At 44.1% G+C, this 25,632-nt stretch overlaps 1 protein-coding gene across 2 annotated transcripts in view; it reads left to right on the top strand.

Moving 5' to 3' along the window:
- The first annotated feature begins 14,969 nt into the window (after window positions 1–14,969).
- The window catches only part of CD80 (CD80 molecule), a 34,921-nt gene continuing 24,258 nt past the window's right edge, over window positions 14,970–25,632 (top strand). For both annotated transcript variants that reach the window (XM_002813250.3, XM_063721747.1), the window contains exons 1-2: window positions 14,970–15,250; window positions 16,764–17,063. In XM_002813250.3, the coding sequence (XP_002813296.3) occupies window positions 16,964–17,063 (100 nt within the window). In that variant the 5' untranslated portion in view covers window positions 14,970–15,250; window positions 16,764–16,963. The remainder of the gene's footprint in view (window positions 15,251–16,763; window positions 17,064–25,632) is intronic.

Genomic DNA, 25,632 nt, shown 5'->3' on the forward strand with positions numbered 1-25,632 from the left:
GTGAAATCCCGTCTTTACTAAAAATACAAAAATTAGCTGGGCATGGTGGCAGGTGACTGTAATCCCAGCCACTTTGGAGGCTGAGGCAGGAGAATTGCTTGAACTTGGGAGGCGGAGGTTGCAGTGAGCCAAGATTGCACCATTGCACTCCAGCTTGGGCAACAAGAGCAAAACTCTGACTGAAAAATAATAAAAATAAATAAATAAATAAATAAAATGTGCCAGCCAAGCACATGCTTGGCGCTTCTTGCACCTACAGAGGTAGGGCAAAAATCACACGAGGAGAGAAGACACTGTACAGTATAATGGCACGAGGCCGTGAGGAGTATGGAAACAGAGAATGTTTAAGGTACATGGTTGGCAACTATGAGAGAGTTAATGGTATCAGCTCAGTCAGGGTGTTCAGAGACGGCATCCAGAAGATGAGCTCATCAAGGAAAACAGGCTCAGACTCCACCGCTGATTTCAACCAACCACATAACTGCTGTCCCTTCCTTTTGCAGTTTTGACACAACTGACCATCATTCTGCCCTGATAAGAGACCACCAATCACAGATTGGTTCTGGCCAGCCTACAGAGGACCTGCAGTGAGGGTTTTTGTGTCCTCTGCTTCACCTTTTGACATCAGAGGGCCGAGAACTCCACCCTCAGATCATGCTCATGCTGTCATTTTTTGTAAAAGGGACTCTTGAAGGGGCATGAAGCTCAATTGCACATGCACATGTTTCTCCTTTCACAAATATTCATGACTCCTCCTATAGTTTATTAAATACATGTATTTTTATAATCCTAGCTACTTGGGAGGCTGAGGCACGAGAATCGCTTGAACTCGGGAGGTGGAGGTTGAAGTGAGCTGAGATTGTGCCATTGCACTCCAGCCTGGGTGACAGAGTGAGACCTTGTCTCAATAAATAAATAAATAAATAAATAAATAAATAAATAAATATGTGTATTTGGCCGCTCTGCTCAGCATACATTCCTGTTCCCTTTGCCTTTCCCTCAAGGTGCCTCTTTTTGGCTTCTGGCTGGAAGGCTACACTTCCCAGACTGAGAATGGCCACCCTGCCGTCTGCAACCCTATATGAAAAATAAAGCTCTCTTTTCCAGATTTATAAACCTTGTCAATTTTCAGTTGACAATAAGTTTCTTTTTTTTTTTTTTGAGATGGAGTCTGGCTCTGTCACTCAGGCCTGAGGGCAGTGGTGTGATCCCAGCTCGCTGCAACCTCCACTTCCCAGGTTCAAGCAATTATCCTGGCTCAGCCTCCCAAGTAGCTGGGATTATAGGCGCTTGCCACCACGTCCGACTAACTTTTCTATTTTTAGTAGAGAGGCGGTTTCACCATGTTGGCCAGGCTGGTCTTGAACTCCTGACCTCAAGTGATCCACCTGCCTCAGCCTCCCCAAAGTGCTGGGATTATAGGCATTAGGCACCGTGCCCAGCTGACAATAACTTTCTAGGGAGGAAGCTGAGGCCAGTGAAGACAGTTACTCAGAGTTTATATAACTCAGTTTCACACATGGAGAGAAGTAGGCCTGGAGCCCCTCTGAACTCCCAGCCAGGACTTCTTCCATTCCTTCTACTGTCACTTAGAAAAAAATTGAAATGACATGATAGACTAAACATCTATTAAAGATATGAACCTCCTGAGTCTGATTTTTTAAATATTTGCTGGGAGCAGTGGCTCATGCCTATAAACCCAGTACGTTGGGGGGCAGAGGTGGGAGGATCACTTGAGCCCAGGAGTTCAAGACCAGCCTGTGCAATAAAGTGAGACCCTGTCTCTACAAAATAAATAAATAAATAAAATTATCCAGGTGTGGTGGTGCACACCTGTAGTCCTAGCTACTGAGGAGGCTGGGGCAGGAGGATTGCTTGAGCCTGAGAGTTCAAGGTTACAATAAGCTAGGGTCACACAACTGCACAGTAGCCTGGGTGACAGAGTGAGACCCTGTCTCTAAATAAATAAATAAATAAATAAATAAATATTCTATACCCTGCCCCCAAAGAGCCTTAAGCCTCTTGTTGATGACAGTGTAAAAGTGGTATTTAAAGAAAAATCTAAGATACGCACTGTAATTCTAACAAGCAGGCAGTAATCAAATATAGCAAGATGTAGAGATGGGAGACTATATGGAGAGGAGCAAAAGAGATAAGTGGATACAAACTGGTGTTTTAAAACCTAGGAGTGGCCGGGTGTGATGGCTCACACCTGTAATCCCAGGACTTTGGGAGGCTGAGGCAGGCGGATCACGAGTTCAGGAGTTCAAGACCAGCCTGGCCAACATGGTGAAACCTCCTCTCTACTAAGAATACAAAATTAGCCGGGCGTGGTGGTGCGTGCCTGTAATCCTAGCTACTCGGGAGGCTGAGGCAGGAGAATCGCTTGAACCTGGGAGGCAGAGGTTGCAGTGAGCCAAGATCGTGCCACTACACTGTAGCCTGGGTGACAGACCCAGACTCCATCTTAAAAACAAAACAAAACAAAAACCCTAGGAGCAGCTTCCACCCTTCTCTGCAGAGCAGAAAGAGACCCGAGGGAAGTCCATGTGGATGTGAATCCTGCTCCTCCCAACAATGCAGTAGCCTGCTCCTGTAGGTCAGGGCTTTCCAGCCTTTGCTCTGGAGATCCATCAGTAATTTTCAAATCTTCTTTGGTACATTTCCTAGAAGATGACCTCTGTTGCTCCCTTTCTCCTGGTTTTGCTGGGATTTCCCACAGGAAGAGAAGCTCAGCTGGCCAGCTGAGTCCCAAGTTCCGCTTCCAGGGTTTGCAATGAAACATCAATGCTCTTGCCCACGGTCCCATCCTAAGGGGACTTCACTGCCTGCTAGACTCTCGGTAGGTGAAAATACAGCTTCTAGGAAGTAAAAAGTGACTGATCCCTAAACCAAAAGTTTGGGAGGCCTTACTGAAGTTATCTTTCTTTCATGTAGTCTCTGCCCCACAATCCCTCCACTGCGGTCAACCTGGGCAAACGTACATGAATCTACTCTCATTTCTATTTCTAGAAGAGTCCTTGAGACAAAAGGTAAAGAAAAATCTAGTCAGGGGACATTTTGTTCCTCTTGTTTTTCCAGCAAGCTCCTTCTCCCTCTGATGAGGCAACAGTCCCTCATCCCTTGGTCTCTGGCATTCATTCCTAAAATTACTCTCTGGAGAGAACTCCTGAAGTTTAGGGTGGGGCATCTAAACAAAGGACACCAAAAGGTTTCAAATGGCAGCCAGTTTAGGCACATTTCCTAGTTGTGTCTGGGGCCATTGGAGGAGTCACTCAACCCCAGTGGCCACTGGAGAAATCAGTTCAAGGCTCAGGAGAGTTTCAATCTGAGAGTGCTGTCAAGGATCTTCACTCCATAAAATCCTGTTCTTCATCATGTGGTACTTGTATAAATCAGGCCCTCAGGTGGTCAAATTCCTTCTCGTATTCAAATAATAGGTAAATATACACATAAGGTTAACTTTTTTTGTTTTGTTTTGTTTTGTTTTTTTGAGTCAGAGTCTCACTCTGTTGCCCAGGCTGGAGTGCAATTGTTCAATCTCAGCTCACTGCAAACTCCACTTCCCAGGTTCAAGTGATTCTCATGCTTCAACCTCCGGAGTAGCTGGGATTACAGGCACCCATCACCATGCCCAGCTAATTTTTAAATTTTTAGTAGAGATGGGGTTTTGCCATGTTGGCCAGGCTGGTCTCAAACTCCTGACCTCAAGTGATCCACCTTCCTTGGCCTCCCAAAGTGCTGGGATTACAGGCATGAGCCACCACACCCGGCCACACGTTAAGTTTTAAATGTTGACCCTTCTAGAAAGAGTTAGTGAAGGGGAACTTCCCCTTTCCATCCAAGCCTTGCAATTTCTCTTTAATTTTAGGAACAGAATCAGATTCCTCTTCCGAAATCTGGAAACCATGACCTTTGACGTTGTGGACCAACGTAATATAAAACAAATGGCAACTGTTTGATTCACTTTTCAGAATAATACAAAAAAAGGAAGAAGTGGGGGACAGAGCTGGGGAGGAGAGAGGGAGGAGGAACAGGCTGTCTCCATGACTCTTCAGCTCTAATTCATTCACGCCATGGTGACCCACTTTGAAAGCATAGATCATGTCTGGCTTCTCCTACTGCCTAGTCCTTGGTTCCTGTTTCTCAGGGGACAGGGAAAATGAAATAGAAAACTGAAAAGGGTGACTTTTGTAACTTCGTTAGTGGTTCTGGTGGACAGTGTGGCAGGGCGGGGGAGTGGCAGCCAGTGGCAGTGACATTTAATGCCTCAGGTCCTAGAATCGTGGACTGCCTGGGATTCCACCATAGTCCCTTACTCTCAGGCAGAGAAATCTCTGTTTTCCACAAACAGGATTTGTCTCTTCTCTTCTTAAAGCATCAGGCAATAAAAATTTGCAACCTTCTTTGAAAGTCACCTTTTCCAGCTTCAACACCAAAAAAATGCTTCCTTAAACACAATCAAAATTTATCCTGCTTACATGTAGATTATTTTCTCCAGTTTGGTCGCCTACAGATGTAGAAGGCATTTACGGCCATGACTAGCTCAAAACAAAGAAACAGACACACCTCAAAGCCACAGAGGATCATTATCAAAGGCCTCAAAACCACTTGGCCCGTCTAAAACATCTTGGCTCCCCATTCCTCTGTTCTCTGAGCTGCCTGGTTTAGCATCCTTTTTGTTATTGTTTGTTACTTTCTGCCAGATCCTCTCCATGTTTAGTTTGAAATTGGACGTAATATTTCAATAAGGATCTGGGTTCATGTGGAAAGAATCCAAAAAGATAATTTCTGGCCACGGTATGTCATATTGCCACTCATATCTCACAATATTTTGTTGGCATTTTCACCGCACTGCAGACTTAAATTCAGCTAGCTGCCCTGCTCTTTTTCTGCTACTGTTTGTTTTTCTTAGGATCGGTCCACGTTGTCCTTACCTCTCCTAGTCAAGCCATTTTGCTTCCCCAATATTTGAACCCTTCCAGGCACATAGTAGGCACTCAATAAATTTGGGGGGGGTGGGGAGGGATTGGACTGATGCCAAATGAGTGGCACAGACGTAGGACCTCAGAGAAGGGAAAGAGCAGATGGAGATTTAGAAGAGTCAGGAGAGCTTCTTGGGGAAGTGGCATTTGGCCTGGTCCTTTGAGAAAGAAAGATGTTTAGATGGGCAGAGAGAATGGGGAAAGGCAGCCAAGGAAGTTGGGGGACAGTGTGTCAAGAGTCACAGGCAAGGATTATGAGGCAAGGTGGCTGAATAGGAACAGCTCCAGTCTACAGCTCCCAGCGTGAGCGACGCAGAAGACAGGTGATTTCTGCATTTCCAGCTGAGGTACTGGGTTCATCTCACTGGGGTTTGTCGGACAGTGGGGGCAGGATAATGGGTGCAGCCCACCGAGCAAGAGCCGAAGCAGGGCAAGGCATCGCCTCACCCGAGAAGGGCAAGGGGTCAGGGAATTCCCTTTCCTAGCCAAGGGAAGTGGTGACGGATGGCACCTGGAAAATCGGGTCACTCCCACCCTAATACTGCACTTTTCCAATGGTTTTAGCAAATGTCACACCAGGAGATTATATGCTGTGCCTGGCTCGGAGGGTCCCACACCCACGGACCCTTGCTGATTGCTAGCACAGCAGTCTAAGATGGAACTGCAAGGCAGCAGCAAGGTTTGGGGAGGGGCGCCCGCCATTGCTGAGGCTTGAGTAGGTAAACAAAGCAGCCAGGAAGCTCGAACTGGGTGGAGCCCACCGCAGCTCAAGGAGGCCTGCCTGCCTCGGTAGACTCCACCTCTGGGGGTAGGGCATAGCCAAACAAAAGGCAGCAGAAACCTCTGCACACTTAAATGTCCCTGTCTGACAGCCTTGAAGAGAGTAGTGGTTCTCCCAGCGCGGAGTTTGAGACCTGAGAATGGACAGACTGCCTCCTCAAGTGGGTCCCTGACCCCCGAGTAGCCTAACTGGGAGGCACCCTCCAGTAGGGACTGACTGACACCTCACACAGCTGGGTAGCCCTCTGAGACAAAACTTCCAGAGGAACCATCAGGCAGCAACATTTGCTGTTCAGCAATAATCGCTGTTCTGCAGCCTTCGCTGCTGATACCCAGGCAAACAGGGTCTAGAGTGGACCTCCAGCAAACTGCAACAGACCTGCAGCTGAGGGTCCCGACTGTTAGAAGGAAAACTAACAAACAGAAAGGACATCCACACCAAAACTCCATCTGTATGTCACCATCATCAAAGACCAAAGGTAGATAAAACCACAAAGATGGGAAAAAAACAGAGCAGAAAAGCTGAAAATTCTAAAAATCAGAGCACCTCTCCCCCTCCAAAGGTATGCAGCTCCTCACCAGCAACAGAACAAAGCTGGACGGAGAATGACTTTGATGAGTTGAGAGAAAAAGGCTTCAGATGATCAGACTTCTCCAAGCTAAAGGAGGAAGTTTGAACCCATCTCAAAGAAGCTAAAAACCTTGAAAAAAGATTAGATGAATGGCTAACTAGAATAACCAGTGTAGAGAAGTCCTTAAATGACCTGTTGGAGCTGAAAACCATGGCATGAGAACTACATGACGAATGCACAAGCCTCAGTAGCCGATTAGATCAACTGGAAGAAAGAGTATCAGTGATGGAAGATCAAATGAATGAAATGAAGCCAGAAGAGAAGTTTAGAGAAAAAAGAGTAAAAAGAAATGAACAAAGCCTCCAAGAAATATGGGACTATGTGAAAAGACCAAATCTACGTCTGATTGGTGTACCTGAAAGTGACGGAGAGAAAGGAACCAAGTTGGAAAACACTCTGCAGGATATTACCCAGGAGAACTTCCCCAACCTAGCAAGGCAGGCCAACATTCAAATTCAGGAAATACAGAGAACACTACAAAGATACTCCTCGAGAAGAGCAACTCCAAGACACATAATTGTCAGATTCACCAAAGTTGAAATGAAGGAAAAACTGTTAAGGGCAGCCAGAGAGAAAGGTCGGGTTACCCACAAAGGGAAGCCCATCAGACTAACAGCGGATCTCTCAGCAGAAACTCTATAAGCCAGAAGAGAGTGGGGACCAATATTCAACATTCTTAAAGAAAAGAATTTTCAGCCCAGAATTTCATATCCAACCAAACTAAGCTTCATAAGTGAAGGACAAATAAAATCCTTTACAGACAAGCAAATGCTGAGAGATTTTGTCACCACCAAGCCTGCCCTGAAAGAGCTCCTGAAGGAAGCACTAAACATGGAAAGGAACAACCAGTACCAGCCACTGCAAAATCATGCCAAATTGTAAAGACCATTGATGGTAGGAAGAAACTGCATCAACTGATGAGCAAAATAACCAGCTAACATCATAATGACAGGATCAAATTCACACATAAAAATAATAACCTTAAATGTAAATGGGCTAAATGCTCCAATTAAAAGACACAGACGGGCAAATTGGATAAAGAGTCAAGACCCATCAGTGTGCTGTATTCAGCAGACCCATCTCACATGCAGAGACACACATAGGCTCAAAATAAAGGGATGGAGGAAGATCTACCAAGCAAATGGAAAACAAAAAAAGGCAGGGGTTGCAATCCTAGTCTCAGATAAAACAGACTTTAAACCAACAAAGATCAAAAGAGACAAAGAAGGCCATTACATAATGGTAAAGGGATCAATTCAACAAGAAGAGCTAACTATTCTAAACATATATGCACCCAATACAGGAGCACCCAGATTCATAAAGCAAGTCCTTAGAGACCTACAAAGAGATTCAGACTCCCACACAATAATAATGGGAGACTGTAACACCCCACTGTCAACATTAGACAGATCAATGAGACAGAAAGTTAACAAGGATATCCGGGAATTGAACTCAGCTCTGCACCAAGCAGACCTAATAGACATCTACAGAACTCTCCACCCCAAATCAACAGAATATACATTCTTCTCAGCACCACATAGCACTTATTCCAAAATTGACCACATAGTTGGAAGTAAAGCACTCCTCAGCAAATGTAAAAGAACAGAAATTATAACAAACTGTCTCTCAGACCACAGTGCAATCAAACTAGAACTCAGGATTAAGAAACTCACTCAAAACCGCTCAACTACATGGAAACTGAACAACCTGCTCCTGAGTGACTACTGGGTACATAACAAAATGAAGGCAGAAATAAAGATATTCTTTGAAACCAATGAGAACAAAGACACAACATACCAGAATCTCTGGGAAACATTTAAAGCAGTGTGTAGAGGGAAATTTATAGCACTAAATGCCCACAAGAGAAAGCAGGAAAGATCTAAAATTGACACCCTAACATCACAATTAAAAGAACTAGAGAAGCAAGAGCAAACACATTCAAAAGCTAGCAGAAGGCAAGAAATAACTAAGATCAGAGAAGAACTGAAGGAGACAGAGACACAAAAACCCTCAAAAAATCAATGAATCCAGGAGCTGGTTTTTTGAAAAGATCAACTAAATTGATAGACCACTAGCAAGACTAATAAAGAAGAAAACAGAGAAGAATCAAATGGATGCAATATAAAATGATAAAGGGGATATCACCACCGATCCCACAGAAATACAAACTACCATCAGAGAATACTGTAAACACCTCTATGCAAATAAACTAGAAAATCTAGAAGAAATGGATAAATTCCTCAACACATACACCCTCCCAAGACTAAACCAGGAAGAAATTAAATCCCTAAATCCCTAAATAACAGGCTCTGAAATTTAGGCAATAATTAATAGCTTACCAACCAAAAAAAATACAGGACCAGACGGATTCACAGCCGAATTCTACCAGAGGTACAAGGAGGAGCTGGTAACATTCCTTCTGAAACTATTCCAATCAATAGAAAAAGAGGAAATCCTCCCTAACTCATTTTTTGAGGCCAGCATCATCCTGACACCAAAGCCTGGCAGAGACACAACAAAAAAAGAGAATTTTAGACCAATATCCTTGATGAACATTGATGCAAAAATCCTCAATAAAATACTGGCAAACCGAATCCAGCAGCACATCAAAAAGTTTATCCACCATGATCAAGTGGGCTTCATCCCTGGGATGCAAGGCTGGTTCAACATACGCAAATCAATAAACATAATCCAGCATACAAACAGAACCAAAGACAAAAACCACATGATTATCTCAATAGATGCAGAAAAGGCCTTTGACAAAATTCAACAACCCTTCATGCTAAAAACTCTCAATAAATTAGGTATTGATGGGACGTTTCTCAAAATAATAAGAGCTATTTATGACAAACCCACAGCCAATATCATACTGAATGGGCAAAAACTGGAAGCATTCCCTTTGAAAACTGGCACAAGACAGGGATGCCCTCTCTCACCACTCCTATTCAACATAGTGTTGGAAGTTCTGGCCAGGGCAATCAGGCAGGAGAAAGAAATAAAGGGTATTCAGTTAGGAAAAGAGGAAGTCAAATTGTCCCTGTTTTCAGATGACATGATTGTATATTTAGAAAACCCCATTGTCTCAGCCCAAAATCTCCTTAAGCTGATAAGCAACTTCAGCAAAGTCTCAGGATACAAAATCAATGTGCAAAAATCACAAGCATTCTTATACACCAATAACAGACAAACAGAGAGCCAAATCATGAGTGAACTCCCATTCACAATTGCTTCAAAGAGAATAAAATATCTAGGAATCCAACTTACAAGGGACGTGAAGGACCTCTTCAAGGAGAACTACAAACCACTGCTCAACGAAATAAAAGAGGACACAAACAAATGGAAGAACATTCCATGCTCATGGATAGGAAGAATCAGTATGGTGAAAATGGCCATACTGCCCAAGGTAATTTATAGATTCAATGCCATCCCCATCAAACTACCAATGACTTTCTTCACAGAATTGGAAAAAACTACTTTAAAGTTCATATGGAACAAAAAAGGGCCCACATTGCCAAGACAATCCTAAGCCAAAAGAACAAAGCTGGAGACATCATGCTACCTGACTTCAAACTATACTACAAGGCTACAGTAACCAAAACAGCATGGTATTGGTACCAAAACAGAGATATAGACCAATGGAACAGAACAGAACCCTAAGAAATAATACCACACATCTACAACCATCTGATCTTTGACAAACCTGACAAAAACAAGACATAGGGAAAGGATTCCCTGTTTAATAAATGGTGCTGGGAAAACTGGCCAGCCATATGTAGAAAGCTGAAACTGGATCCCTTCCTTACACCTTATACAAAAATTAATTCAAGATGGATTAAAGACTTAAATGTTAGACCTAAAACCATAAAAACTCTGGAAGAAAACCTAGGCAATACCACTCAGGACATAGGCATGGGCAAGGACTTCATGTCTAAAACACCAAAAGCAACGGCAACAAAAGCCAAAATTGACAAATGGGATCTAATTAAACTAAAGAGCTTCTGCACAGCAAAACAAACTACCATCAGAGTGAACAGGCAACCTACAGAATGGGAGAAAATGTTTGCAATCTACTCATCTGACAAAGGGCTAATATCCAGAATCTACAACGAACTCAAACAAATTTACAAGAAAAAACAACCCCATCAAAAAGTGGGCAAAGGATATGAACAGACACTTCTCAAAAGAAGACATTTATGCAGCAAACAGACACATGAAAAAATGCTCATCATCATTGGCCATCAGAGAAATGCAAATGAAAACCACAATAAGATACCATCTCACACCAGTTAGAATGGCAATCATTAAAAAGTCAGGAAACAACAGGTGCTGAAGACGATGTGGAGAAATAGGAACACTTTTACACTGTTGGCGGGACTGTAAACTAGTTCAACCATTGTGGAAGACAGTGTGGCGATTCCTCAAGGATCTAGAACTAGAAATACCATTTGACCCAGCCATCCCATTACTGGGTATATACCCAAAGGATTATAAATCATGCTGCTATAAAGACACATGCACACGTATGTTTATTGTGGCACTATTTACAATACCAAAGACTTGGAACCAATCCAAATGTCCATCAATGATAGACTAGATTAAGAAAATGTGGCACATATACACCATGGAATACTATGCAGCCAGAAAAAAAAGGATGAGTTCATGTCCTTTGTAGGGACATGGATGAAGCTGGAAACCATCATTCTCAGCAAACTATAACAAGGACAAAAAACCAAACACCACATGTTCTCACTCATAGGTGGGACTTGAACAATGAGAACACATGGACACAGGAAGGGGAACATCACACACTGGGGACTGTTGTGGGGGGGGAGGGGGGAGGGATAGCATTAGGAGATATACCTAATGTAAATGAGTTAATGGGTGCAGCACACCAACATGGAGCACGTATACATATGTAACAAACCTGTACATTGTGCACATGTACCCTAGAACTTAAAGTAGAATAATAAAAAAAATTGATAATAAAAAAATTAATTAAAAAAAAAGAGTCACAGGCAGGAAGAGTAAGATGCCAAGTATAGGAGGAAGAGTGTGTGGTGGGTTAGTAAGAAGAGGGCCCTCACTCTGAACTAGGGCTAGCTCTGAAAGTCCACTTTTCTTTTCATTTTAAGCATTTTGGTGATTTCCATCTGAAAGAACCAGAAAGAATGTGACAGCATTTTAAGAGGAAGAGGTGAACTCTCCCACTTTGATGAGTTTACTGCCAGCTTTAGCAGACTGTGGCACTCCTGGGGAGCACCATAGCCTTAAAGCCTAGATCAGCTGCCCTATGATGGGTGCAGGCCTTATAGACATGCTGCGTTAAAGTAGGGAAAGGAGCCAGGAGCATTTCAACCCTCCACGGAGAAGCTGAAGTTCACTGTCACCATATTCTGTGACAGAAACCAGCGTGAAGACTCTAGGGAATTGTCTTGAAATGGTCAGAAGGCTTCCTGCCATCCTTCACTGCAGCCACATCTAGAAATGAACTTCTAAACTTCACGGAAGGGTCATATTAGAACATGAAAAACTCCCCTGAAAATTTTTGTCAGTGCAACAGGTTTTGTTTACTTGGCAACAGTGAGCCCACTGTGGGAAAGGGGTTTTCCCAGCAGTCAGGCTAGCACCATGGGCCCTGAGTAGGCAACATGCACATGACAGCACTTACAGGAATTCTGAGGCCACTGCCAGGAGCCAGCCCAGCCCTCCTTGTGGATGCTGAATGGAAGGGAAGGAAGGTTGAGCTCATGCCGGCTTCATCAGCATGAGGAGGTGAAGCGGCTCCAAGGTCAAGAGCGGAAAGATGGAACCTTCATTTCCACAGAGATCATCTTGTTCAGGGGTAAAGCAAAGGGCCAGGCTTCCCCTACGGTGTCGCAACAGCCTCTGCACCAACCTCTGAGTGACAAAGCTGCATCTCCCTCTCGTCATCTCTTCCTGCCGGGTCCTCTACAGTCTGTGATTGTGTTTTCATTTCATTTATGGTGTCTTTCATTGTACAAATATTTTTAATTTTTATGAACTCAAATCTGTGTATCTTTTCTTTTTTCGTGGCTTCCAAGTTTTGTGTCTTGCTCACCCTAGAATTATAAAAATATACTTTCATAAATTTATCCTTTTAATTTTTCACATAAAAATTTTTGAAAGAATTTCTTTCACTTTTATTACAGTAAAGCCAAGGATAGATTAAAAAAATAAGTGGCACTGAAGAATTTACACTGAGGAGCAGTAATTCCTGCTCTATTCTTCTCCAACCCTGGGCCTGCTCCTCAGAACAAACTCATTTAAAGTTTTTCTGTTTTTTTGTTTTGTTTTGTTTTGGTTTTGAAACAGAATCTTGCTCTGTCACCCAGGCTGGAGTGCAACGGCACAATCTTAGCTCACTGCAACCTCTGCCTCCGAAGTTCAAGCAAGTCTCATGTCTCAGCCTTCCGAGTAGCTGGGATTACAAGTGTGCACCACCATGCCCAGCATTTTTTTTTTTTTTTTTTTTTTTTGGAGAGATGGGGTTTCACCATGTGGGCCAGCTAGCCTTGAACTCCTGGCCTCAAGTGATCCGCTCACCTCAGCCTCTCAAAGTGCCGGGATTACAGGCATGAGCCACTGCACCCGGCCTCCTTTTAAATCTTTTACTTGATTTTGTTTTGTTTTGTTTTCCAGTAGTATAGGTATTCGGGTTCAGCTTCCTTTGCCCTTCTTCATCCATCTCACCTCCAGTGTCCAGAAATTTACCTTAGAAATCTGTGGTCCACAGGTAATGCTCCTAGACCCATTGTAGGAAGAGGAATTAGTACATAATCTTGGAAGAGAAGCCTTCTGAATTTTACAATCAGGACTGGGGAAACCCTGTAAAGTACCTGCCTGGTGTTCCTTTCTTCCAGCCTCTTTGATTAAGTCACATCAAGATGCTAATGGCAAAGTTGTTTAATGTGTGTTTCTCCAAGGCATGTTAGGATTTCACTGGGATTCTTAAAATTTGAGGGTGTCTGTGATCGTCAAAATTTTTATTCATATAGTCCCTCATGAAATTTCTAAAACTCGGCTGGGTGCGGTGGCTCACGCCTGTAATCCCAGCACTTTGGGAGGCCGAGGTGGGCAGATCACAAGGTCAGGAGTTTGAGACCAGTCTGGCCAATATGGTGAAACCCCATCTCTACTAAAATACAAAAATTAGCCTGGCGTGGTGGCACACGCCTGTAGTCCCAGCTACTCGGGAGGCTGAGGCAGAAGAATTGCTTGAACCCAGGAGGCGGAGGTTGCAGTGAGCCAAGATTGCACCACTGCACTCCAGCCTGGGCGGTGGAGCAAGACTCCATCTAAAAAAAATAATAATAATAATAAAAATAAATTTCTAAAACTCTGTATTTCTTTGCTCTTTTAAGTTGACATCTATAACTTTCTATTACTTTAAATACCTGGAAAAAAAATCACTTCCAGTGCATTGTAATAATGTATCAAGTAGAAGTGGCAAAAATCAGTGAAAACATTTCTTTGATCTGAATAAATGTTCAAGAAAATAGAAAACATGAACTTACCTCTAATCTATGTTCCCTTTACTTGAAAATGTAATGTTGATCTACTAGAGGTAAGGCAGGAATTGTCACGTCCATATTCCTTGCAATTATTCAAAATATGCATCTGAGACCAGAACAAGACACAGGTGAAGAAGGGTGCTCACTAGGCCCCTTCTGCCAATACAGAAGGTGACAGTGCAGTGGAGTCCTTTCATAGCAAGTTCTGCCTTCGTGATTTCCAAAGCTTCAGTATTCCAAATCTAAGGTGAATAGGGTGGTATCCACTAAGCCCTGCCACAAACTTGTTGCTGAGATGAAGGAAGCTGCCGCTGCAGTCAGTATTTCTCACCCACACGGTTTGCTCTGTTTCTGGATGGTATGGGAAGGATGGCGTCTTTTTTTTTTTTTTTTTTTTTTTGAGATGGAGTCTTGCTCTGTCACCCAGGCTGGATTGTAGTGGTGTGATCTCAGCTCACTGCAACCCATGCAAGGTGCTGTCGGGTTCCACCTGTGCAAACAAGTACACTGGTCCAGCATGGGTCAGCTGCTCACTCACAGGGGCTCCAGAATCCTACAAAGGGACACACAGGGGTGGGTGGCAAGCTAGTTGGAAATGGGAGTGATGGGCATGACTAAAGTCTTCCTCACCCCACCTGAGGTGCACTCAACTGTGGCTAGGGTGACCAGAATTCATTGTCCAGCGTGGCTGGCAGGAGCCCACTCTCTGAAGATGGTGGGATGCAGAGGTGGGAGTACGGTTGGGTGGTCTTGTGAGCTGAGCACTCTCCCAAAAGTGTCCCCTACATATGAGGTCGACAGCTTATTCCTGCAGGGACTCAGGAGTAACTCTGGGTGCTAAAACAAAACTTGAGACCAGCACAGAAACAGCCAGCCCATGAAGCTCGCCTCCCATCACACAGCAAGGCTAGCCAGATGCCCCTCCCTCTTCTTGTGCACCATTCTTCTCTTCCCCTAGGCCGCCTGGTGCTCGTGGTATTTCATGTTTGTTAGTCCGCGCACAGTGGTGAGGGAGGCTGCTGTGTGATTTGCCACAGCCACAGCCTCTACAAAAGCAACCGGGAGAAGACAGCAGCAGAGGGCTCTTCCTCAAACACCCTGTCCAACTCCTGGCACTGAAGAAGTACTTCTGAGGGAACTCAAACCGTCTATCAAGTAAAGGAAGTTAGAAGAGGAAATGTCACCTCTCTGAGAGATTATCCAAAGAAAAACGGAGTGACTTATCATTGCTTTACAGACTGTAAGAAGAGAACATCTCAGAAGTGGAGTCTTATCCTGAAATCAAAGGATTTAAAGAAAAAGTGGAATTTTTCTTCAGCAAGTAAGTACATTTACTAGTATCTTACTATGGGATAGCTTGGTAGAACTAGTTACTGGCAACCTCACTGCTTTTTAAACAAACAATACCTCCGCTACCACCTCCTGGATCCATGCTTGCCCTCAAAGGAACCCTCAGGATCTCATTCCCACAGGAGGCTGTGGCTTCCCGACATATTTGGAGCATCATAGTGAGAATTGTGGCCCATTATTTTAAAATGTCCTAGATGCTAGCAAATATTGTTTTTGTGGGCTGTATTTGAATTTCTCAAGCCAGTAAAATTCTAGTGAAAGTGGGAAAATCGCTTGAGCTCGGGAGGTTGAGACTGTGGTGAGCTATGGTCACACCACTGCACTCTAGCCTGTGCGACTGAGCAAGATTCTATCTTAAGAAAAACAAATTCTGGTGAATAAATCTCTTTTAACTAATCCTGTTTAAAATGGATGATGGCTAATAAAACAATATGGCGTGGCTGGAACTCTAGCTCTAGGGTGGTCTCCAAAGAGGACACTCAAGCATTCTCTGAGCAGCACGGGGCTGTGTCCTGGTAGCAGCCTGAAGGGGTGACAGTGGAGCACAGTGTTCATTTTCATTTCTCAATTTTGACGTATTTACTGGAAAAATTAATCCCTAGCCACCTCACATGACAGTACATAACTTTTTTTTTTTTTTTTTTTTTTGAGATGGAGTCTCACTCTGTTACCCAGGCTAGAGTGCAGTGTTGCAATCATCTTGGCTCACTGCAGCCTCCACCTCCTGGATTCAAGCAATTCTCGTGCCTCGGCCTCCCAAGTGGCTGGGATTACAGGCACCCACCACCACACCTGGCTAATTTTTGTATTTTTGGTAGAAATGGGGTTTTGCCATGTTGGCCAGGCTGGTCTGGAACTCCTGGCCTCAAGTGATCTGCCCACCTCAGCCTCCCAAAGTGCTGGGATTACAGGCATGAGCCACCACGCCTGGCCCTGGAGTACATAATTTTAATAAGTAACGTTTGCAGTTCTTTTTTTCCCTCCCTTTTTATGGATAGACTTTTCTGGTTCTTGAGATCTCATACCCCTTTATGATATATTATTTGAGTAGAGGGTTTAAAGAATTGAGATACTTGTTTTCTTGTGTTAATATGTCAAGAAAGAAGTTGTTTCATAACTTAGGTCCTGCCTTGGACAAAATACACCCTTACTGTCTGCTCTGTGTTTCTTGGTATGTTCAGAAGAGGATTTGAACTTTTGTAGGTTGGCTAACAGATATGGAAGGTCCTTAGAGCTCTCTTATTTCTAACCAAATCTTAACCCCACCTATTAAGTAGAAAGCCTTTTCATGGAAGGGCTGTGGTTGGTTCTTGGAACTGGTCCCCTCACAGAATTTCAATTGGCTTTTTCTCAGAGTCACGCCCTGCTTTAGAGGTTGCTTAGGTTAAGCTCTCCAACTAATTTTAGCAGGCAACTTGGGAGTTTTGCAACTCACAGTAGGCACACCTTCCTTCCTGAATGACTTTTATTTGTTCCTTTTTCAGTTTGTGAAACTAAATCCACAACCTTTGGAGACCCAGGAACACCCTCCAATCTCTGTGTGTTTTGTAAACATCACTGGAGGGTCCTCTGCGTGAGCAATTGGATTGTCATCAGCCCTGCCTGTTTTGTACCTGGGAAGTGCCCTGGTCTTACTTGGGTCCAAATTGTTGGCTTTCACTTTTGACCTTAAGCATCTGAAGCCATGGGCCATACACGGAGGCAGGGAACATCACCATCCAAGTGTCCATACCTCAATTTCTTTCAGCTCTTGGTGCTGGCTAGTCTTTCTCACTTCTGTTCAGGTAAGCAACTTTCAAGAACTTAACTGAGTCAACTGCTACAGGGTTGAGAGAAAGGACATGGGGTTCTCTGAGCTGCTCCCTTCTATTATCCTATAAGCCAGAAGGAACCTTCAGGGTGTTTTCAAAACATTTTAACGATTAGAAGACTGTGGTCCAAAGAGGTTAAAGGACCTGCCTATCATCACACAGCAAGTTAGCAACCAAGTTAACTCAAGAACCCAGGCCTTCAAGGAAGCGTGGAAGGGACAGTGTTATTTTAACAAAACCATACAGCCGATTCATAATGGTCTCTTCCATGAATATCAGATGCTCATTTACATTTTGTGATGTGCCAATACTGGCCTCGGAGTCTAGTCCCAAACTATGTTTTCATGATACAGCTCAGCGAAAGTGTCCTGCTTCTAAAATTGAACAATGGTGATCTTCTTTCCAATTTGAAGGTGGGAGAGTAGTTGAGGACAATTCCTCTTAATGACATTAATCTTCTTAACCTTCTTAAGTTCCTCTTAATACATTAATCTTATTTGTTCTGCTTTGGATGCTGAGCTCTTTTTTCAACATTGGCATCTGACTTTAAGTGGTATCAGATTTAACACAAAATTATATTTTTAGTTATTTTTAATCTGCCACATAGGTATTACATATACGTCCTGAAAGTAATAATTTGACTTCTGGAGGATTTTGTTCCTGCTCAGGTGATCTTAAGAGTGCTGAGCTTTTGGGACTGTCAAGAAGGGTGAGGCTTGTCCCTGTCGGCAGGATGGTTCTGATTTTTTTTTTTAAGTCAGAAAACAAAAGATCTGTTTTCTAGTGAGCAGCATACCTCCCGGTTTCCCAAAAATAAAGAAGTCTGGGCTCCAGCATGATTTGCCAGTCTGCAAAAACCCGACTATTAAGGGTCCTTGTCTTAAAAACTTCTCACGTAAAGTACTGCCTAGAATATCAGAGGTGTGAGAGAGAGGTAGAGGGAAGGGAAGAGGAGTTGGGGGCACACAGATTACTTGACTTCAATGGTGGTCATTTAAAATTTTCTGTCCAGAGCTATTTTACATTGTTTCAGAACCAAGAGAACCATGGCCTACATTTCACAATTTACACCTCAGGTTTTGTATATATTTGACAGTTACATTACATTTCCAACAGTTACAATTTCCTTCTGGGGAGTTTGGGAAGCATTCCCAAACTAGTCTTCTGGGGAGTACAGAGGAGTTTAAAATATTTAGAAGGAAATTTGTACAGGCTTCCCAGAAATAAGGGGGGCAGGGAGGGAGAGAGACAGAAAGAGGGAGAACAATAAAAAAAGTAAAAGAAGACATAAAATAAAAATTAAAACCCAGACTTTAGAAATTGTACCAGGAAAATTAGGGTCAGAGGTAAATGGAAAGAGATCTTTGAGCTAAAGAAAGATGTTTAGGAAAGCACCTTGTTCTCCAGCTACATCCTGGTTTTACTGCTGCTGTGACTGAGTCAATGAAGCACCTACTGTGCGCCAGGTGGGCCACGAAAGTTAAGGCTAGGATTCCTGCACTCAGAGAGGTCTGCATATGTTAGTTGGGGAAATGCAAAGCTAACCCATGTAGAACAAGCAAAGAGCAATGAAATGCTTTGCCCTGATTGTAGGAGCCCAAGATCTGGGAAAGTGGGTACCAGACTGGGCTGCAGCAAGGAGGGCAGGCTTTACAGAGGCAGATGGATGATGGAGAGAGAATTCTGGTCAGGGCAACAGCCTGGACAAAGGCACAAAGGTAAGGATGAGGCTGGCACAGGTGTTCATTCTTTTGTTTAATCATTTATTAATTCAACAAACATGAGCATTTCCTAAAAGCAAGAGACTTTTCTTGGTCCTGGGGACATGGCTCTTGCGTTTGTGAAATTTACTATCATTGGAAAGAGGAAAAGTAATCCAATAGCCACTCAAATGAATGTGTTAAGGTGTGGCCAACAAAGCCAAGTACTTTGAAGGCAGGGCACAGGCACTGCCTGAGGAAGTGCTGTCTTCCCCTGCCAGCAAGGAGGGGCAGTGAGCTAGGGAAGTAGCAGAGGAGGGACTGGCCCAGTGAGCAAGAACCAGACCCTGCAGCACTTGTGGGCTATAATCATGAATCCACATGTTATTCAGGCAGCTGGAAGGGCTTTACCCAGAAGAGTGGTGTAGTCTACCCCAGCTCTGTTCACTCTTTACACATACCAATAGCCTGGGGGTTTTGCTAAACTGCTGTTTCTAGTACAGGGAATTTTTTAGAGAAGTGGATCTATTTTGCATAATACCGTAATGATAGATATAAGTCATTATAAGTTTGTCCAAATCCACAGAATATGCAATACCAGGAGTGACCCCTATCGTGAACTCTAGATTTGGGGTGGTAATGATGTGTTAATGTAGGTTCATTGATTGTAACAAGTGTACTGCCCTGGCGCAGGATGTAGACAGTGGCGGAAGCTGTGAATATGTGGGGAGGGGGTATATGGAAATCCTCTGTACTTTACACTCAATTTTTCGATGACTCTAAAGCAGCTCTAAAAAATAAAGTCTATATAGTTTTTTAAATGCTGTTTCTGCTTAGGTGGGTCTGGGATGGAGCCTGAGATTCTGCATTTCTAAGAAGCACCTAGGTGATGCTGATGCTGCTCCACCATACACTTTGAGTTTCGGTAGTAAAGGTGTAAATAACTTTAAAAAGAAAAAAGTGTTACTGAAGGACAGAGTGGCTTGTAGGGCAGCCACAGTGACTGTGCAAAACCTATTAGGAGGTTATTTCAGTAACTTACAGTAACTGATGATGTCTTTGATGAAAAGAATTGGATCAGAAGGGAGTTGATGGGTTGGAGACTGTGTACCATGTAAAATTAGTGAGGACTGCTCAACGGGAGTGTAGGTGTGAGTTGTGCATGGTCTGTGGGAGGCGAGATTCCGTGAATACAGTGGAGTAGGATTATAGAGGGCTTTATTCAGGGCAGAGATTTGCCACACTAGGCCTTCCTCTCCTGCCCTAGGTCAGGAAGCCACACCATGGCAGAGGTGTTCCCCCTCTCCTCCTGCCCAGCCACTGATACCCAGGGAAAGGGACTCCTCTTTCATGCATAGGGTGGAACCAGCCAGGCTCCTCTCCCCCTCTAGGCCTGCAGGCACTGTCTATGGGGGCAGAAATGCCTGACTTTATACTCCAGCAACTGGTGGCAGTAAGGCAGAGGCTCTAACAGGGCAGCCCTCAGAGGGGCCAATGTGGGCAGCTTTTCCTTCAGAGCTGGAGTCCTTTAAGAGAGGGTCAGGTCTAAGGAGAGGGGAAAGGCCTCCTGTAGGAGGAGGCAAGAGATGTAGGAAAAGCATTGCCAATAAGTTTATAGTCTGAGAACTCAGAGCTAGGAGAAAAGAGAATGCCCCAAAGTGCCACCATTCACAGAACACATCCTCCTCTCCCCGCAACACACACCACTATGCTGCTGGCCCAGGGATCCCATGAGCAGTGATTGTTGCCATCATCACCCTGACAACAGCTGTTCAAGTCCCTGAGCATTTTAAGGATATAAATACTGATTAGAAAGAGAACAAGTAAGGATCAGATGGTACAGAGTATATGAGCAGGGTCTAAACAGGTGAAAAAGTCAGGAACAGTGTGAACACCAGGAGACACAGGTCTCAAGCCTGCGGCTGCCAGAGGCAGCTCTGCCTGTCTCCTTTGTGTGGCTAGCACCTAGCCCAGGGCTGACACCAGCCCTGTCGGTGCTAGTTCACCTAATCAGACATTTAGAGGGGGGTCACTCCTGTTGGAAGAGTGTGCACAAACCAGGAACGGTAAAATCTCCAGGTGGTGAGACAACAGGTGACTTTCACGCTTTTCTATATCTTCCATTCTTTGTAAGAATGTTTATTTCATAGTCAGGGAAAATGTTTATTTAAAAAGCACACTTGTGTTTCCAGGGAGATCATGTATATCCCGTCATTTGGTGAGTTAAAAGATGTTGTGTCAACTGCTTCTCTCCCTTCTCCACCAGCAGTGGTGATGCAGCTCCCAGACCCCTGCGAGGGCAGCCTCTCTAACAGCTGCTGAGGTTGAACTCCCTGGGAGGGGCACTGCAGACTGGCCACTGCATCCCCCAGGCCTCCAGGCTGTGTGGAGAGGGTGGGGAAGACTCAGGTCTTCCTAGTATGGATTCTTTTTTTCCCTTCATGTTTTATTTGCAATGACATAAAATTCAACGTTTTAAAGTATACAATTCAGCCAGGCACAGTGGCTCACTCCTGTAATCCCAGCATTTTGGGAGGCTGAGGTGGGTGGATCACCTGAGGTCAGGAGTTTGAGACCAGCCTGGCCAACATGGTAAAACCCTGTCTCTACTAAAAATGCAAAAATTAACCACACAAGGTGACCCGTGCCTTTAATCCTAGCTACTCAGGAGGCTGAGGCAGGAGAATCTTTTGAACCCTGGAGGCGGAGGTTGCTGTGAGCCAAGATCATGCCACTGCACTCCAGCCTGGACAACAGAGTGAGACTCTGCCTCAGTAAATAAATAAATAAATAAATAAATAAATAAATAAATAAAGTGTACAATTCAGTGGGTTTTAGTATATTTGCAATGTTGTGAAACCACCATCACTATCGAATTCCAGAAAGAAATGTTCTGGATGATGATGGAAATCATCATCCCAGAAGGAAACCTGCGCCTATTTGCAGCTACTCCTCATTCCCCTGTACCCCATCTCCTTGTAACCACTAATTTACTCTCTGTCTCTATGAATTTGCCTGTTCTGGACATTTCTTTTCTCTTCCTTTTTTTCCAGAATCCAGGTAAGAAAGAATATTCTGGACATTTCTTACAATATGTGGTTTTTCGTGACTATTTTCTTTCACTGAGCATTATGTCTTTCAGGTTCATCCATGTTGCGTATGTCTTAGTACTCCATTTGCTTTTGCGGCCAAATAATATTCTGAAATAATATTTTGTTGTAGATTGAGATCTATTTTTTCTTTTTGTAGCAATGGGGTTTTTGCTTTGTTGCCTAGGCTGGTCTCGATCTCCCGGGCTCAAGCAATCCACCCGCCTTGGCCAGCTCCCAAAGTGCTGGGATTACGGGTGCCTGGCCTAGGTGGAGCCCGTGAGAGGTCCAATTTTTTTTTTTGGAGACAGAGTCTTGCTCTGTCGCCCAAGCTGGAGTGCAGTGGCACAATCTCTGGCTCACAGCAAGCTCCGCCTCCCGGCTTCACGCCATTCTCCTGCCTCAGCCTCCCGAGTAGCTGGGACTACAGCTCATAAAAGTCCTCCACACAAAAATCAGCCCGCCACCATGCCTGGCTAATTTATTTTTTTTGTATTTTTAGTAGAGATGGGGTTTCACCGTGTTAGCCAGGATGATCTTCGATCTCCTGATCCACCTGCCTCGGCCTCCCAAAGTGCTGGGATTACAGGCGTGAGCCACCACGCCTGGCCGAGAGGTCCATTATTTGTCTAAAATTAGTGGTCTCTACACTTGTTGGCAAATAGCTTCCTCTCCTGGGTGGCTAGCAGTCCAGAGTTGAAGTGGTCAGAGTAGGAGGGTGGCCAAGGGGTCAGGAGAGGCAGAGGCTGAGGCCAGCACTGTTGAGTGTCCCCCTTGTGCCCTACAGGTGGGAAGTTTCCACGCATTCGCCAGAAGGCGAGCAGTGTTGCTGTCCATCTCTGCCTTCTCTCCACCTCCTCTCACAGCCTCTGGCCCTTTCTGACTGCTGCTGGGTAGAGATGCAGGATGGGCTCCCCATGCCAGCTATGGGCACTGAACTCAGTTCAAGAATCAGCCAGTTACCATGGTGATGCTGGTCCTATGGGGGTGTGGTTCAGCAAAGCAGGCTGTTGTGCATGAGAAAGAACAACCCCATTAAAAATCTGTAGAGCATTCTACAGTTAAGAAAGCACTTTACATCTGGTATCCTGTGATCGCTGTGATAATTATGTGAAGCAGGGAAGATAGTTATCTCGGTCTGTTTCGTGCTGCTATAACAGAATACCTGACATTGGGTAATTTAGAAAGAACACAGGTTTATTTCTTACTGTTCTGAAGGCTGGGAAGTCCAAGGTCAAGGGGCTCACATCTGATGAGGACCTTCGTGCTGCATCATCCCATGGCAGAGGATAGAAAGGCAGGAGAACACGCCCAAGACAGAGTGGGAAGGAGGCCAAAACCATCCTTTATAAGGAAGCCACTCCTGCTGTAGTGAACCCACTCCCAAGAAAATGGCATTAATCCATCCATGATGGCAGAATCTCCATGACCTAATCACCTTTTAACAGTCCCAATTCTCAACACTGTTGCACCCGGAATTAAATTTCCAACACAAAACCTTTAGGGGACACATTCAAATCATGCAATAGTATTATGACTGTTTTACAGAGATGGAACCTTAAGCCCAGAGAGGTTACCCAGCTTGCTCAAGGTTATGATTCTAATACACAGTGGATGGAGGCAGACCTCATTTCCTCATGCCTAGACATGCATTCAGCAAGTATTTACTGAGCACCTACTATGGGCCAGGCCCTGTTCTAGACACTGCAGATATGGCAGTGAACAAAGGAGGAAGCCTCTGCTCCATAGCTCCATACGTAATTATGTATCACATATACCTGTAAATATACATCACAGTTGTAAAAATACATATCAGCTGGAGACAAGCCTGAAGAGAAACAAATCAGGCAAAGAGACTAAAGAGTAGCAGGATGGAGGGGGGCAGGGAGGATGGCACTATTCAAGGAGAGTCAGGGAAGGCCTCTTTGACAAGGGGCCACGAGAGTAGATGTGAGCAAAGTGGGACCTGAACTGTGTGGATCTCTGGGGAAGACACTGGCTCCCTCTAATGTCCTAGGTACTGTGGAGGACTTTTATGAGCAGTATCTCATTTTGAATTCTTGCACCCACTGGGTTGGGTAGGTGTTACAATGCCCATTCAAAAATGGCAAAGCAAGCTCAGAAGTTCAACCAGGTTTGAGAGAGTAATATTGAGATTTCCAGGCACTGACTTTGCCCGCCAGTCACTGAAGCAGACAAAATCGTTAGAGACATTTCCGTTTCAACTGCTTTTTGTCCGTGTGTGATGGAGTCCTTAAAACAGACAAAATTGATATAAATTTGTTGGGCAATTTTTTTTTTCTTTTTATTATTATTATTATTATTATACTTTAGGCTCTATGGTACATGTGAGCAATGTGCAGGTAAGTTACATATGTATACATGTGCCATGCTGGTGCACTGCACCCACCAACTCGTCATCTAGCATTAGGTATATCTCCCAATGCTATCCCTCCCCCCTCCCCCCCCACAACAGTCCCCAGAATGTGATGTTCCCCTTCCTGTGTCCATGTGTTCTCATTGTTCAATTCCCACCTATGAGTGAGAATATGCGGCGTTTGGTTTTTTGTTCTTGCGATAGTTTACTGAGAATGATGATTTCCAATTTCATCCATGTCCCTACAAAGGACGTGAACTCATCATTTTTTATGGCTGCATAGTATTCCATGGTGTATACGTGTGTTGGGCAAATTTATAATGACTGTTTTCTGTCTCTGTGTGGTGGAACCCCAAAAACTGGGTTTTTTTTGTGTGTGTGCATTTCCAAATTGTTCGGAAGATTTTGGGTTCCTCTTTTTAGTCCCGTTCTTCCTCACGCTTACTCTCAGAAGGCTGGAAAAAAAATCCTCAGAAGCCATCACCAAAATTACATATTTCCCTTTCAGCTATGCTTACGCTTTTGCTAACATCACCACATACCAAAATCAGTGAGAAAAAAAGATTCTTTTTTGGTAGGAATGAATAGTTCAGTGGGGAAAGACCCTATTATTGGGAGGCCCAGATAAGTGAGTTGCTGTCTGTCTGGCCCATAGCAAGACCAGAGTGCTATATATCTGACATAACCCTTGAGTGAAATGAAAGGTAAGAGTTGACAGTGGGAGGAGAGAGAAAGAAAAAATGGAAACTCTTACAGAAGACCTGCTATGTCCTTGGGACTTTTTATTTACATCATTTAATTGAGCTGAATTTTCCAATGATCCCAAGGGGTGGGTGTCATACCTATTTAGAGATGAAGAAACAGATGAAACAGCAAGCGGCTGAGCTGGGACTAGAATCCAAGTCAATGGAGATGGATAGCCCATGTTCCTTCTACGTCTCATTTTGCTTTCCTTGCAACACTAGGAGTGTCTGGGTAGTCATTTGATCTTTAGCTAATATAGCTTCACTTTGAAATATGCTCCCTTCAAGTACGTCTTTTTATTTCTTCCTTTCTTTCAGTTATATTCCCTAAAGCAGGGGCTGGCAACATTCCACACAATTGCTGAAGAGGTGCCTGGACCATTCCGCATTACCTCACTTTGCTATGCAAATACCCATCATCACAAAACTCTCTTGTTCAGTGCTGTGGTGGGGCCGTATCCAGTCTGACAGAGGCCTGAGAATGGCTGGTGAGATGGAAAGGTGCTAGTGCCCCATGATCCTGCTATCTAAGAAGATAGAGGGCTTGGAAATGAAGTCCCTGGACATGGGTCTCCCTAAGAGGATCTGTGTGGCTCCAGGGGCTACAGGGCCCAGAAGGCACAGTACGACAGC

The sequence above is a fragment of the Pongo abelii genome, chromosome 2 (genome assembly GCF_028885655.2).
Source record: "Pongo abelii isolate AG06213 chromosome 2, NHGRI_mPonAbe1-v2.0_pri, whole genome shotgun sequence".
In the NCBI taxonomy this organism is placed as follows: domain Eukaryota; kingdom Metazoa; phylum Chordata; class Mammalia; order Primates; family Hominidae; genus Pongo; species Pongo abelii.